We start from the raw sequence: 16,605 nt of genomic DNA on the forward strand, positions 1-16,605 counted from the left end.
AGAAAGTTCAACACGCTGAACTCCGAGCGGCAGGACAAAATCTGTGCGCGTTCACGTGGGCGGCAACCGCTTCTGGGTCCTACCGTCGCGGTTAAAACCGCTTCCTGTCTGCGGCCCTTCCCTCACTAAAATGACTGGCGGTAGCGAGTTGCAGCGCGGCGGTGTGAAAAGGGCTTTAGGCTGGCAGGGCTGTACTCCCTGCTCCGAAAATATGACTGTCTCAGGTTGCTTTAGTTACTCCTAGTGGAGTAACGGCTAACAGCTTCTGTGCATTAATTTGGAACAGTGTAATGATTTTTTTGACTGGAACTACTTGTGAAGTTCGGTTTCCATATATCTAAAGTTAATGGACACCAATGGAATTTTCAGAGCCAATCAGGATCGAGTATTCACCAAGACCATGGTATAAGGAAAATTAACTTTCTGTAGTAAGTCAAAGGAAAAAAAAATGAACTTGTACATTCAGATTTTTGGAGTTGCATGTCTTATTGGGAGTGCAAAGTAAAATGTGTTTTTTAAATCCCAGTGATTCTGCAAGTGACATTCCCAGATATAAAAACCCTTTGCAACTTTAATCAGAATAAAATAATTTTATATTCTCTTGACATGAAAGCAGTGCTTTGTGATTGTCAGACAGACTGTAGAGATCAAACCGGAATCGTCCAAAACAAGGGCATAGATGGAATGAAGGACTTGGACTTTTCTCGCCTCGGCTTACTCTTTCTTTTCTCCAGCCCGCTGTAGAAAGAAGACTCGAACAGCATGAACATTTCAATGAAAAAAAGTACAAGCAAGAAGGCAAATAACAGTCATATTTACTGCAAGGTTTACACTCAGTGTAATAAAATGCTCATTTGGAATAGTTGTAAATGTCATTTTTTTTATAATTTATTGTAACTCCAAACAAAAATAATTTCTACAAAAAATATTCAAATAATGTCATATAATATTGATACGTGGATGATATCTTTTCTCTCTCTTTTAGACTTCTGATAAGTTAAATTCTGATAAATTCTGCTTCCTGAATACTGTGTGAAGATTAAATCTCGCTAAGTGTGGCAACAATCACTCATTCCTATTACAACCATAATAGTGACTAATTTTTTATAATCTGCAAACCCCCTGGATATTATAGAATAAGTATAATCTCTGCGACTGTTAGTGGGCACATTAGATACAATGACTGAAGATAGAATTAAAAAAAATGCAGCAGAAATAGAATAAATGTAAAATCAAGTCTCATCTTTGAGAGGAAATGAAACCTGGTTATTATACTATGTAGGCCTCAGCAGCAGGATCAGAAAGCTCGCCTCCCGACCCGTCCCCCGCGTCTTTAACCGTCCATACACGTGTCTGTTTTCAAAGGAGGCGAGATCCGTAACTTAACCAAGAAAAAGAAACGAAAAGAATAAAGGTCCTCGTGGTTAACAACAGCCATTCCCTTTGAAGTGAAACAGTGGTGATTTAAGTGTTTTCTTTATGCTTTTTGGTTTGATGCACATTGCTCCAGCTCAGGAATAAAGGGAACAGTGGTTGGTATGATTTTTTCCCTTTCACCTGCTTCTCTTTTTTCTCTGAGGTCGCTCCTTTTTTTGTTCAGTTTGTCCTTCTTGCACCTGAGCACACACTTGGTTTTGTAACAGTCCTGTGAGGTGTGTGTTTGTGTGTTTGGGGCTAGTTAGTGTGAGTGCATTTGCTTCTTCTTCTTTTTTTTGTTGTTAGCGTAGCGTGTGCTGCAGTGTCTGTTCGTCGGGTCCATGACTTGGGGCGGGTGACCCCATCCCGCTCACGTACACATACATAAACGCACGCTCCCTTGTCTGAGGGGGATTTGATTTTAGATTTTTTTGTGGCTCAGTGGGGCGTTAACGTGGCCAGCAGGTGGGCTAGCAGAGTGCAGAGCAGCAGGGTGGCCGTGGTAGGGTGCAGGGAAGAGGCGGCGTTGCAGTCCTTGCCCGCCTCGCAGCGGGGCTGTTGGCACAGTACCCCCTTGAACTCTGGAGGACAGATGCACTTCTGGTTCTGGTTGCACGTTCCTCCATTCTGGCACAGGAGCATCTCCTCATCGCAGACGTTAGCTGTGAGCGGAAAGAAGAGAAAAAACACGGCGTGAAGGAATCGCAGAGGTAAGGCGAACACGAGAGAGGAGTTGGGAATAAAGAGGGCACAGCAAAGCGACGGAGTGACAGGTGGTAAAAGGAGAGTGGGGGAGTAAAGTGCACAAAGACGACAGAAAAATGTTAGGAAAAAAGGAAGGCAGGTAGGGGGAGACAAGGAGGGGCAATGTAAGAGGCATGATGGGAGACAGGGATACACGGGGAGGGGAGGAATTCAGGGCAAAAAGAACAAAGTGAGAAAGAAATGCAGGAGGAAGGAAAGAGGCAAGATAAATTCTTCAGTCTTTGCCTCAGGGACAACAACAGGTAACACCTGCCTTTTTTGTTTTTTCAGCCCTTTTTTCACTGTTTTATAGAGGCTGCACTTTCTCAGGATCAAGTCAGAACAATCCTCTCAGACGCAGCACTAAATACGCTCTCTGTCATATTTGCTAAGTCATAATTAGAGGAGCAGATAACATAATTACTCTGCTGTTAAAGTCATTATAGAGCAAGTTACAATGCACGAGATACTTGACCTAAAAATCTACAAGGAGGCAAAAAAGGCAGCAGCCGTCTATGACAAGAAATAATTACACAAGCTAACATTTCATCACACTGAGGATAATTGCCTTTGCTGTATTTGGAGTAAGATGTCAAATTTTAAACAGACTGCGCTGCGATGTACGTAGTCCCATGTTGTGATAAATAAACCCCCTGGTTAAAAAGCAGGCACGCCTGAGGAGGCTGAGTGTGTGCGTGGGTATGGAGGGTCCATGTGAGGCTCCTGACTAGATGCTAGATGGTGGAGGAAGACTATTCCCTGTAATGGGGTTAAGCAGTGACAGGGTCATCAATTAAAAAGGCAGCAGTTGCTGCTAATGAGCTACATGATCTATCCCCATCAGGGTGAGGCACAAGCTAAGTGGCACAGGACACTTGCAAAGGTTCTAGTGGACTACAACATGTTGATTTTTGTTCTTTTTCGATAAAGTTACTAAAAAGACATCTATTTCACACAAAAAAATCAACATGTTTCAACATACAGTGCTTAACAAATTTATTAGACCACCCTAACCCTAACCAAAGTAAGGTTTATGCCACAGCTGCCCTAAATTAACAGCATTGGTAATTACCAAAATCATTTTTTATGTTTCTGCAATGGTTAATAAACCAATATGTAGAAGCTCTTTAACCCAAATGATATTTTTAATGCTAAAATGTAATTATTATTGTTATCCATGAATTTTCAAATGTATTGATTTACAAAAAAACTGAAAAAAATAGTAAAGCACATTAATATTTCTTGATTAATATGTCAAATTATAGTTATTTACTTGCATTCCTGAACAGAAAAATGAGTTTTAGTGCTTGAATGTTATGCTTGATTCATTTCTGACTTCTCAGAGAAGCCCAGTGAGCCAGCTCAAATTTGGGTGAATTCAGTTTGAAATCCCTCATTCCTTTTCAAAATGGTAAAACGTGGAGAGCTGACTGAAAATGAAAGTCCACATTAAAGCACTTCATGATGCTGGACGGTGTCTGAGACAAATATGACAGGTGGTCTAATAAAGTTGTTAAGCACTGTATGTGAGCTGCCTGGCCATTGAAAACATTTTTGTTTGAAATACAAAGTCTATGAAGATTCAGCTTTATGTATTCATTGTTCAATTTACCATGAAACAAATCTGTGTTTGCAAAAAAAAATAAAAATAATGCACACAAAAGCCCTGAAAGGACAGCATCCATTAGGGGTGCACGATAACTATCAGGCCGATAACAGGAAATTACTACGTCATTCCGATAAGTCCGATATCATGACGGCTAGCTCTGATAACATATATGTTTTTGTCAGCATGGCAGTGCTGACGTTTGTTTTCTTTCTCACGAGACTACACATTCCGAAACAGCAGGTGGCGCCGCAGTACACAACCTGCTGTTAAGCACCAGAGAAGAAGAGGAAGTAGCCCCTTTGTTAAAATGCTAACAACAAGGTGGTGTTATTCAGTATTTACGGGGAGGATAACACGACCGTGTGTGTAGAATTTGCCCTGCAAAGGTCGCAAAGAGTAGAAGGAAGTCCTCGACGGATCTTATAAGTCACTTAAGAGTCATCATGCTAATGATGTTAAAACGAAGTGAACTAGCCTCAGGCGCGGGCATTAGGACCGAGTCAACGGCTAATACCAGGCAGAGTGCTGATCCTGAGCAGGCATTGAAAACAGCAGAAAGTTTGCCAGAGCCAAAAGGCACAACATTATTATAACAAAATCAGTCTGACAGTCTCCTGATCCTTAGCTACTTTATAGACGTACACCTGCCTGCTCTGTTTGACGTGGTTTCATTCAGTCTGATCGACGTTAGGAACAGAAGTTTAGCCATAGACCACGGTGGACTTTACATTCTTAACCTATCTCTGATATGACTTATGTCAGTGCATATTGTTAGTCTTTATGTGAAACATCAGCTCACTTTAATTCTGCCTTAAGCAAAAAAAAAAAAAAAAAAAAAAATAGACCCCCCAAAAAATCTCCCATTTGTCAAGTATAACAGCCTGTTATCATTTGGTTTTATGGGGGAAAACCATCTGTCAGTTGTTTGTGTATGTTGTACTTGGTACACAAATGTTTAACTAAAAAAGTTACCTATATTAACAGTTATAAAGTCAGAATAGTTCTTTGTTTTTTTGAAAAACACAAGTGACATTAGTTAAAATTAGTTATGTCTTTGTTCACTACATATTAACCCCTTCTTACCCCCAGATATGCATAAACACATCAAATAAACTTCTTTTGTTAAATCAACAATTGAAAAAAATATATTGTTATTATCGGTTATCGGTATCAGTTCAAAAAAATACTTACCGTGCATCACTAGCATCCATACATTTTATGACTTTTTGATTGCTTTGCCAAACTCTGATTTGTGTATCTTGGAAAATCAAGATAAGTTCAGCTATTTTCTCAAGATCTTGAGAAAATATTTTAATGCCACTGAAACACCAGCTTCATATAACATTATCATGAAGGCCAGATCTTACTAAAACAACCAGAATTTACAAAATTTAAATACAAATATGTAATGAAAAATAAGTAACTGCATAATATATATTGATCTAATTCAACAGAGGCCTAATTGCTGATCATTAAGATTACATGAGTGCAGTGATTGTAGTATAAAGACAACTGTGTCTGGAAGGTCCAGTCACTTGTTAATCAGTATTCATGGCTACCATTACACCATGAAGACATAAGAACATTCCAAACAACTCAGAGAAAAGGTTATTGAAAAGTTTAAGTCAGGGGATGGATACAAAAATATTTCTAAGGCTCTGAACATCCCCCAGAGTTCAGTTAAATCTATCATGTGTAAATCTGTCTAGATCAGGCCGTCTTCAAAAACTGAGTGAGCGTGCAAGAAGGAGACTAGAGAGAGAGGCCACCAAGACACCTATGACTACTCTAAAGGAGTTCCAAGCTTCAGCAGCTGAGATGGGAAGAGACTCTGCAGACAACAACTGTTGGCTGGGTTCTTCACCAGTCAAAGCTCTATGGGGGAGTGGCAAAGAGAAAGACACGGTTGGAGAAAACTCAGATTCAATCTGGGCTAGAGTTCACCAAAAGGCATGTGGGAGACTCCATGGTTAAGTGGAAGAACGTTCTTTGGTCTGATGAGACCAGTGTTGGGGGTAACGCGTTACAAAGTAATCCGTTAGAGTACTAAGATGACTTTTTTGGAGTAACAAGCGATGTAATGTGTTAGTTGTACAATTCAAGTAATCCTGTTATTAGTTACATTTTCATAAAAGTAATCTGTTACTGAAAGAAAAATCCCAAATTTCCTCTCTCTTCCATAGCTTCAAAAAGAGAGAAAGAAAAAAGAAGCGCCTTAAAGAGTCTGCTCTGTTTGTCCTTCTCTCTTCCTGTAGTCATGTTGGCACGTAGTGCCCTACCAGCGGAAGGTAAACATTCTGTGCCATTACATGCACATTGTTAGCTTGTTGAGCCAGCAAGATTACAGACAGGACAGCAGGCCACAGTGGAATTATCCCCATTATGATGGATTTTTGGATGAAAGGGACAAGAACAGCATCATGGTGAAACATAAGTTTAAAAGCTCCATTTGCTTTCATTGAAACAGCTGTTCCAATTATGTGCTGTTATTACGCACAGCATTCAAGTGATTCTGTCTGCCTCTGCTCAGCTTGTTGTCAGATTGTGAGCATGTTAAAGAGCTGTGAAGGTTTTCCTGTCTGTTAGCGTTGTTCTCAGGCTGCAGAGATACAGATTATGGGCAGTAAATTAGGCTGTAAATTGGCATTAGAGTCAATCAAATGCAGACATGTGGTTGTTATCTGTCGTTGTTACAAGCGCCGAGCGGATCGAGTGGCTAAAGGGTTTTAATATTTAGTAACGCAAAAGTACTCTAACACGTTAGTTTTAGAAGTAGGTAACGCAGTAACGTAACAAATTACTTTTCTCAGTATGTAACGCAGTAATCTATCAAGTTAGTTTCAAAAGTAACGCTACCCAACACTGGATGAGACCAAAATGGAGCTTTTTATCACCATCAGATAAGATAAACACACCATCCCCCACTGTGATTCATGGTGGTAGCAGCATCATGCTGTGAGGATGCTTCTCACCAGCCCTAGAGGGCTTGTAAAAGCAGAGGGTAAAATGCGTGTGGCAAAATATAGGAGAATCTTATTCAGTCTGCAAGGGTACTACGCCTTGGGAGAAGATTTATTTTCCAGTAAGACAATGAGCAGAAGCATACAGAGAAAGCTACACAGAGATGGTTTTAAAGACATCAAGGTGAATGTCCTGGAGTGGCCGAGGCAACCCGAGAGTGCTTGAGCAGTTCTGTAAAGAAGAATAGAGGAAAATTGCAGTGTCCAGATGTGCAAAGCTGATTAAGACCTATCTACACAGACTCAGTGCTGTGAAGGTGACTCTACTAAATACTGACTTGAAGGGGGTGAATATTTATGCAGTCACTTATTTTACATTACATATTTTTTATTTAATTGACATTAATTTTTAGAAATCTGTGTTCACTTTGACATTAAAGAGGTTTTTTTGTCAAGAAATTCAAGTTATATTGACCATGATTGATTTATAACATTCCAGCAGGGAAAATCGATATCAGGATTTATTCCCTACATAACGTGGACTGAGCAGATACCAGTAAACAGTGTTTATCTGAGTTTAGTCAGTGTAAAGCTAGCTTTTATTGCACCAAACTGCTGATTCAAACAAGAGTTTTTATCAGGCAGAAGAAGTCTCCTGAATATTCAAGTGTTACTGTTTTAGGAGTTAGTGTGTCTTGTAATCAATGTTTAAAAATCTGTTCTCTACTCACTGTTACAGCCTTGTTTCCAGTGGTATCCTGGCAGACAGTCGTCACATTTGGCCCCTGTGGCGCCCTCTTTACATTGACAGAAGCCCGTGCCGTTACACCGATCGTGGACAGAACCCATCTGGTTGCAGTTGCACTCTGAAAGAAGCAAGAGATGGATGAAATAGGGATGGAGTCATTATGATGTTGAGGTGATTTAAGATAGAGTCAATCCTGTTTATTTGTCGTACTGAAACCACACGTTTGCTCTGGTGCTGAAGCCTCTAAGGACTCCAGGACTGTGCAGGCAGTTTCTTGAAAGGATGGAGATTTTTGGTGTTGCAGGGATGAATTATTGTTCTTTTTTAGGTGACATTTTTATTTTGGGCCTTTTGGCTCTTCATTCCATTCCCCTGACTCTCTTCCTCTCCTTTTTCCCAAATCCACTGTCCTGTCTCTCCAACAAAAACATGCTTTCTGTTCATGGCTCCCAAGGTAATTATTGACTAAAATGCATCAAAGCCTACCGTCAACCCCGCTTCTTCCACCGCTCTGTGAGTGACGTCATTCTGCTCACACGTCTGCACACTTCTTGAAACCTGTACCTAACCCGTTCCTTCATTTTCATCAACCCGAGTTTGTTTTTCCGCTCCAACAGAAACTGACAGGTGTCAGGAAGTATGACATATATTAGATGTTGTTTGGATAACTAAGCCTATCTTTAAAGGACTGAAGGCTGTTTTGATGGCAGTGTTCCTGCTTTCAAAGGCAGGTAGAAAAAGTGAAGGAACATGGTGGCGTCTTTGCAGTCGAGGGAGCCGCAGAAGTGTTTTTGTTGTGCTGCATAATTAAACAAATTGAAATGCGGTCTGTTAAATTCTTATGATTCACTTGGCCTTTGAAACACCACAAACATCCCGTCACAGAAGCCTGCTGCAGGCATGCTCACACAGACATTTGTACCAATAAATGTCTAACTTATTGTGGAGCTAAATGTCAAACAGTTTGAACAGATCATGGGTTCACCTCCGCTACAGAATCATGACACTGACCTTATTGAACCTTGTTATTCTCGCCTTAATGTTTCTCTTTTCTGCCAGCAAACATCACCACAAATATATTTATTTAACCTGATATCTAAATTCACTATATTGCTAAAAGTATTCGCTCACCTGCCTTGACTCGCATATGAACTTAAGTGATATCCCATTCTTAATCCATAGGGCTTAATACGACGTCGGTCCACCCTTTGCAGCTATAACAGCTTCAACTCTTCTGGGAAGGCTTTCCACAAGGTTTAGGAGTGTGTTTATGGGCCTACTTTCCATGCCCAAAACCAAACTCCGAACCTATGGAGACAGAGCCTTCAGTGCTGCAGCTCCCACCCTCTGGAACACTCTTCCTGCAGACATTCGTAGCGCTCCATCTCTGGACATTTTCAAAAAACATCTCAAGCACCACCTGTTCACCACAGCCTACAGTCTTCACTAAACCACCCCTTACACTCATCCTACCCCTCACATAGTTTGTCCATGTCTATGTGTTCCTGTAAAGCGTCCTTGGGTTTCTTGAAAGGCGCTATATAAATTCAAGATATTATTATTATTATTATAATGTTTGACCATTCTTCCAGAAGTGCATTTGTGAGGTCACACACTGATTTTGGACGAGAAGGCCTGGTTCTCTGTCTCTGCTTTAATTCACCTCAAACAGGTCAGGACTCTGTGCAGGCCAGTCAAGTTGATCCACACCAAACTCTCTCATCCATGTCTTTATGGACCTTGCTTTGTGCACTGGTGCACAATCATGTTGGAACAGGAAGGGGCCATCCCCAAACTATTCTCACAAAGTTGGGAGCATGGAATTGTCCAGCCCAGCTCCTGAAAAACAAGCCCACACCATAATCCCCCCTCCACCAAACTTTACACTTGGCACAATGCAGTCAGACAAGTACCGTTCTCCTGGCAGCTGCCAAACCCAGACTCGTCCATCAGATTGCCAGATGGAGAAGCGGGATTCGTCACTCCATAGAAGGCATCTCCACTGCTCTAGAGTCCAGTGGTGGTGTGCTTTACACCACTGCATCCGACGCTTTGCGTTGCACTTGGTGATGTAAGGCCTGGATGCAGCTGCTCGGCCATGGAAACCCTTCCATGAAGCTCTCTACCACTGTTCTTGAGCTAATCTGAAGGCCACATGAAGTTTGGAGTTCTGTAGCCATTGACTCTGCAGACAGTTGGCCACCTCTGCGCACTATGTGCCCCCTCCATCATTTTACGTGGCCTACCACTTGGTGGCTGAGTTGCTGTCGTTCCCAATTGCTTCCACTTTGTTATAATACCACTGAGAGTGACACTGGAATATTTAGGAGTGACGAAATTTCACCACTGGACTTGTTGCACAGGTGGCATCCTATCACAGTACCACACTGGAATTCACTGAGCTCCTGAGAGCGACCCATTCTTTCACAAATGTTTGTAGAAACAGTCTGCCTGCCTAGGTGCTTGATTTTATACACCTGTGGCCATGGAAGTGATTGGAACACCTGATTTCAATTATTTGGATGGGTGAGTGAATACTTTTGGCAATATAGTGTATGTACTAGGTTCCTAGGGATCAGCGCTAATGCTGACAGCTTTTTTATTCTAGTCTCAGTCTTTGAGATGTTTGAATGTGTAAATTTAAGATTTTAATGTTAACTACAGAAAAAAGAAGTTGTTATGGATTGAAAAGGAAATAAGGAGACAGCAGAAAAGGTCAAAGGTGGAGATGACTCCTACTTGTCCTCTGAGCTGTATTGAGTTTTTTACTTTACCCAACTGTGGCTGCAGGGAGACTCTGATGTAGGGCTGGACAATTAATCACAAATTAGATTAAATCGCAGTATGGCCTACTGCAATTTACAAATCACACAAGGTGCAATATTTCTTTAACTTGAAATGTGTCAACATAGAAGTATAATAAATCTAGTTTTTGCAGCGGCAGAGATTTTATGCACATTGTAAAACACTCAAGCGTCATATTTTTTAAAATGGTTTACAAAAATCCTCCTTTTCGTGTTTTATATATGTTTTCCTTTATCAAAATGAGTGACATAAAAATGATAGTGCCCTTCAATAAAGACAATGACATCAAATTTGCAATATGAGCAAGAATATTTATTTCATTCTATCTAAAATTGATGCTTAGTGTTAATTCACAAAATTCATACCCCAGGTTGCGATCAGCTAAGAGCCAGCTTCACCTCCTCCACCCCAGCTGCCTCCTTTACAGCTTAAAGCTTGTTGCACCCTCATGTTCAGATTCATACTACTATGGATTCATTGCCTCTGAATAGTTTTATTGTTTTCAATACACATTGTCATAAATGCATGTATAACTGTGGGGATTTCTGATCCCTGCAAAGTCAAAGCAGCTGCTTGATGAACCCAGGGAGCATCTTTGAGCAGAGCCAAATAAAACTGGAGATCAATTTTGCAATAAAATGGATAAATGTATGATGAGTGTTCCTGACAGAATGTAGGCTGTAATATGGAATGATTTATTGCTTGAATTTGTTGAAAATACATAAGATGAGGAACCTAAGAATAATTGCATATTAAATTGCAATTGCAATATTGGGTAAAAAAAAAAAAAAATCACAATTAGGTTATTTTTGCAAACCTTTCAGCCCTACTCTGATGTGTTAAAAGTGACAATAAATCATGTGATCAAACATGGTTAAAAAAAGAAAAAGTAATAATCGTGCACCTTATCTAATTAGGTGCTTTCTGTGCATCTACAGCAGACTACAACTTTTGTATTCAGAGCAGTGAACTGTCCCTTTAACCCAGGGGTGTCAAACTCAGTCACAGAAGGGGCCGGATTCTGAACTTGTAGCTAACTTGAGGGACTAAAAGGGTCAACATTTAACCATAAAATGTCAACCTTATTTTTACCAGAAATGAATTATGGGGGGAAAAAACTTGGCACTGATGATAAATGATTTTGCGATTACAAGGTGAACACGAAAAGTTAAATACTAAAAATCTGAGATAAAAAGTCAAACTTATACGTTTTAAAGGTAAAAACATGATATTAAAAGTCAAAATAATGTTTTTAAAAGGCCAAATATGAGATAGAACACTGAAACCATGAATTTTAAAGGCAACAACTGACATAAATTTTAAATCTTAATTTTTAACTGTCAAAATATGAGATAAACATTGAAATCATGAGTTTCAAATGTCAAAATGTTAAATAAAATTAAAAAATCCTGCGTTTTTAAGGTTAAAAAATGAGATAAAATTTAAAGTTAGAGGTTGATAAAGGTCGAAATGTGAAATAAAAGTGAAAATCATGATTTTAAAAGGTCAAAAAACTGAGAAAAAATTAAAAATCATGAGTTTTTATTGTAAAAAAAGTGTTAAAATTCAAAATTAGGAGTTTATAAAGATCAAAACGTGAGATAAAAGTGAAAATCATGATTTTAAAAGGTCAAAAAACTGAGATAAAATTAAAAATCGTGAGTTTTTAAGGTAAAAATGATATAAAATATAAAATTAGGGGTTAAAACATCAAAATGTGAGATAAAAGTCAAAACAATGACTTTAAAAGGTCAAAATAGGGTTTAAAATGTAAAATTATTAATTTTAAAGGTTAAAATATGAAACAAACATTAAAAATTATAACTTTAGTCATTATTGTGCGGTGCAAAATTGAAAATATAGAGAAAACATATTTCTTCCCCACTTCCTGACTTTTTATCAAATTATTCTGACTGTTTATTTATTTTACTTTTATGACTCAGCGAGGATGTTATAAATCATCCAGGTTTAGTCTACTTTTTATACAGGAGGAAATCTGCAGACCTCAAACTGGTGGGCCAGTTCTAATAAAACTATCACATGATCTGGTGGGCCGGGTAGAACTGCACTTGGGCCGGATTTGTGAGTTTGACACCGTTGCTTTAACCCAAACCTAATGAGCTCATTTATTTCAGAATTAACTATGAAATACTGATGAAATACAGCAAACAAAGAGGCCAAGATTACACAACCAGAGCAGTGTGGTTGTTATTGTGGGTCATGTGCATTAATTCTGACTCCTGCCTGGGAGCCAATGAGAGCGACGACCTACAGAGGATGTACATTTGTGCAGATGCTGTTTTTGTTGGGAGATGCTGGTGTGAACTGGTTTCTTTTGCAGAGCTCCATGTACCAGTTTGCTGGCAGAGAAGCCTCACTTGTGCTGACTCCAAGGCCTGGCCCTGTGTGCGCCCCAGCCATGGCGAGTTTCTACCCTCCAACCCCCTGCAGTCCGCCTACAGACAGATCCAAATCAACAGAGTGACCTCCTATTCGGATTTGCCCTTAAAAAGATGAAGTTTTAGAGAGTAAAGACTCGACATAAAACGATGTGTGACTTTCCAAAAGAAGCGAGTGTTTACCCACAGTGCATTCAGAAAACATTTCAGCTGCTGAGTGTTTGTTTTTGTTTTGGCTCTGAACTCCAGCACACTGGATTAGAAATGAGGTTTTTAAGTGTTGACTTTCAGCTCTGAGGGTGCTCCAGGGTGTTCCCATCAGTACAAGGCAAGCTGTGCAGGACTTTAAAACCTTTTCATACATAAAGTAGTACCCTCAGATTAAGGACAATGCAGTGGAAAAGCAATTGAATGCTCCTGACTGATCAAGTCAGTCAGCTGAGCATACTGTTGAGCTTGCCTAAGGCCAAAAAGTAGACAAAAGCCCTGGAACAGACGGAGATGAAGATGGCAGAGGTGAAGGCCTGGAGGAGCATCTGAAGAGGATTACCTGCTGATGTCTGAGGATCGTTAAATTTAGCCAGTGGCTGATTTCAAAGGATAAACAAGAATGCTTAATTTAAATAAACTTGTTTACACTAAGTGATTGACAAAATTTCTCACATTTAAACTTGGAACAGTTTTCTTTTTACAGTGGTTTTTATGTGCATCCAGTTGATCTGGAATAGGCTGGACTGAATGTGACAAGTGGGCTTTAAAAGCTGTTTTCAAACAGCTGACAGCTTGTTTGGAAACTTTGCAATTAAAATCAGCAAGAGTGAAAGGAAATAGGAAAAAGTAGTGCCTTTAGGACCAAAACAGTGTGCAGAACATAGGAATTGAGAGGCAAAAGACTGAAAATGCCGTGCTTTTCTTTTGCAGTCGTTTACTGAGTTTGAATCTGCGTTGCATATTAGATTTGCGTGGCTATTTTTTAAGCAGAACTTTGCCTTTTTGCAACACATTCTTGCAGCATTACCCTGATTCTGCCATTCAGTGTTATTTTCGTCGACTAAAACTATGACTAAAACTATTCGTCAACAGCCTTTTTTTCCATGACAAAAACTAGACTACACCTAAAAAAAATAGATGTGTAATGACTAAAACTGACAAAATGACTAAAAATGGACTAAAATATATTTTAGTTTTCATCGAACATTCAAAATCTGTGATATTTCTTCACTGTGGGTAAATATGTCAAAATGCAATGCATCTGTAGCTGTTCTGCCTCTCAGCTGTAGCAATCAGGGCACCCAGGTTTGGCAGAGTGCAGAGAACACATTACCATGTTCTGGTACCAAATTTAGGCAAGAAAATAAATGCTAAAGTAGAGACTAAAATGGACCTTTCATCAACTAAAACTAGACCAAAATGTTTTGAGTTTTCATCGACTAAAACTAGACTAAAACTAAAAGGGTAGAAATGACTAAAATTGGACTAAAACTAAAATGCATTTTATTTAAAGACTAAAACTAAAATTAAAAATAGCTGCCAAAATTAACGCTGGTTTCCAAACAGCTGACAGCTTGTTTGGAAACTTTGCAATTAAAATCAGCAAGAGTGAATGGAAATAGGAAAATATAGTGCCTTTAAAACCAAAACAGTGTGCAGAACATAGAAATTGAGAGGCAAAAGACTGAAAATGCTGTGCTTTTCTCTGGCTGAGTGGTTAGTGCAAAAAGGATCTTGGTTTGAATATAAGACAGAGGGTCGTTTGGTAATTGTTTGCATGTTCTCCCTGTGCATGTCTGGGTTTTCTCTGGGCTTCCTCCCACAGAACACGCTCGTTAGGCTGATTAATTGACTCTAAATTGCTCGCAGGTGTGAGTGTGCCTGCTTGTTTGTCTCCATTTTTGTGAATGACTAGTGATCTGTCTGGGGTGTGTCCACCTCTTGCCCGATGACAGCTCCAGCTTCTGGCAATGTCAAACAGGACTAGCGATATACAGGTGGATTATCGGTAGATGGATGTTTTTTTTATTTTCAGCCTGTTTTATTGAAGGAAATAGTTTGGGGAGTTACAGTTTGATTGCTCAGGTATGCCTTGAGCCTACTACTTGTGTGGTCCACCCAAGTATATTTGCTGACCTTTTTTTTTTTTAAACAACCCAAATACAATCGCCAGAGAGATATGTGCTATTATATCCCTTCTACAATCTCATCAGTTGAGGTGCAGTGTTTCATGTAAAAAACTAAACACCGACATCCGACCAGCCACCCAATCTCCCATCACTTATTATGTCTGTGCTCAGTGATACATGAATTTGATCATAAATCAATTTATTAAAATATATGTCATGTTATCGCTGTGCTTGTTAACCTGAAAACTTGCATATTTTTCATCTACTTGTATTTCCTTATGTGGCCGACCTGCCTGTATTAATATGGCGGCGACACTTCCAGTTTTAGAAGACGAGATATGGTGGTGATTTTCCGACTTCTGGTGTAAATGGAGGTCCTAGGCTCCATCAAGGTACTGTTGGAATTTTGGGGAAAGTTTGGTGAGCTTGGGGCGTATAAAAGCCCCGGAAATTAGTGATTCTTTTGACAGAAAAAAGGCAATTTCCTCTTTAGAGACTGAACTAAGACTGGGTTAAACTGGGTTACTTACACCCTGAAAATTCATGTTATGAAAGTGGTATCATGAATTGTCTCATACATTCCTTCTTAAAAATGTTTTAATGTTGTGTGCATTTGTTTAAAATTTCAGCTCTATACAGTCTGAATCATTCACTTGAAATAAGCCTGGATACTGTAGCAGTTTTAGATTTAAACCAGTGAAACTAAAAGCATCTTTTTCCCTGTTTTCCACCTCAACACAAACTCCACCTCCATCCTCTCACAGACACACCGTCTCCTCCATGCACTCTCTCTGTTTCCACCCTCCCGCAGACTGACCGATGCAGACGCTCTCATCATCCAGCTCGGCAGAGGCGTTGCGGAAGTATCCCAGCCTGCAGTGTTGGCAGTTCTGGCCCCTGGTGTTGTGCTTGCAGCTGACACACGTGACGATGTTCAGGTAGTCGATGTAGCTGCAGCGGTTGGAGTGGCCGTAGCACTCACAGTCTGAAAACAACAAAAAAAAGGACAGATTTAAGATTCTGGGAGAGGATTGTTACGGTTCAGATCGATCCTTAAAAGGAGGGGTAGGATTTGTTTAAGGGTTCTCCCTTGACTCCTCAACGACTGCAGGAAATGATGAACAACCCGGACTAAGAGACGCGTCTGAAAGTTTTAGTTTGGAACGTCAGCGCACAAATGAATGACTCTGATATTATTTTATGACTCGACTTTCTGACTCTATATTGCCTCAATAAAGACAAACCACTCCCTCTCCATTCCTACACTCGCAGGTTTGCTGAGTCTGCTTCGCTGGGCTGCACTGATTACTGATGGGAATTCCACTATCCTGTGTGCGTGCTTATTGGTGTGAATGTGTGCAGGGCGTGAGTACAAGCATGTTAATTGTGTCTGGGAATTTAACTGCATTAGCAGATGAGTAGATTATAAGCTACAGAATCATAACCGAGGGAGTTTGAGGTGAGTGATGCTCTGTAGCGGATGTTTTCAGGCTGCACCTGGTGCTGTGGAGTCACTGTGACCCTGCTTAACCCTCTCTTCTTGCTTATTTGTTCCTCATTTTCCACAGTCTTGTGCTCATAAAAACCTGCACAATCTGAGCTCTTAATTAAATTTTCTCTTTGTAATTCATGACTTATCTGGAAGGATTTGATTGCACGCTCGTACGCTTGACAAATTAAGCCCTCATCTGAATTTCACACATGCTGCAGAGAGCACCTTTCTTTTCTGACTTTCCCACAATGATAGAAATGTTAAAATGCTCCTGTATGATGTGCATTTTGCAGAGGGGTGTTGCTCCACTTT

General features: G+C 39.9%; 1 protein-coding gene across 3 annotated transcripts in view; it reads right to left on the reverse strand.

Moving 5' to 3' along the window:
* Positions 1-647: 647 nt before the first annotated feature.
* Positions 648-16,605, reverse strand: part of LOC121524856 (netrin-G2) — a 144,735-nt gene continuing 128,777 nt past the window's right edge. For all 3 annotated transcript variants that reach the window (XM_041810388.1, XM_041810389.1, XM_041810387.1), the window contains 3 exons: positions 15,619-15,786; positions 7,461-7,595; positions 648-2,078 (listed from right to left, as the gene is read on the reverse strand). In XM_041810388.1, the coding sequence (XP_041666322.1) occupies positions 1,855-2,078; positions 7,461-7,595; positions 15,619-15,786 (527 nt within the window). In that variant the 3' untranslated portion in view covers positions 648-1,854. The remainder of the gene's footprint in view (positions 2,079-7,460; positions 7,596-15,618; positions 15,787-16,605) is intronic.

Source organism: Cheilinus undulatus, linkage group 17 (assembly GCF_018320785.1).
Source record: "Cheilinus undulatus linkage group 17, ASM1832078v1, whole genome shotgun sequence".
Taxonomy (NCBI): Eukaryota; Metazoa; Chordata; class Actinopteri; order Labriformes; family Labridae; genus Cheilinus; species Cheilinus undulatus.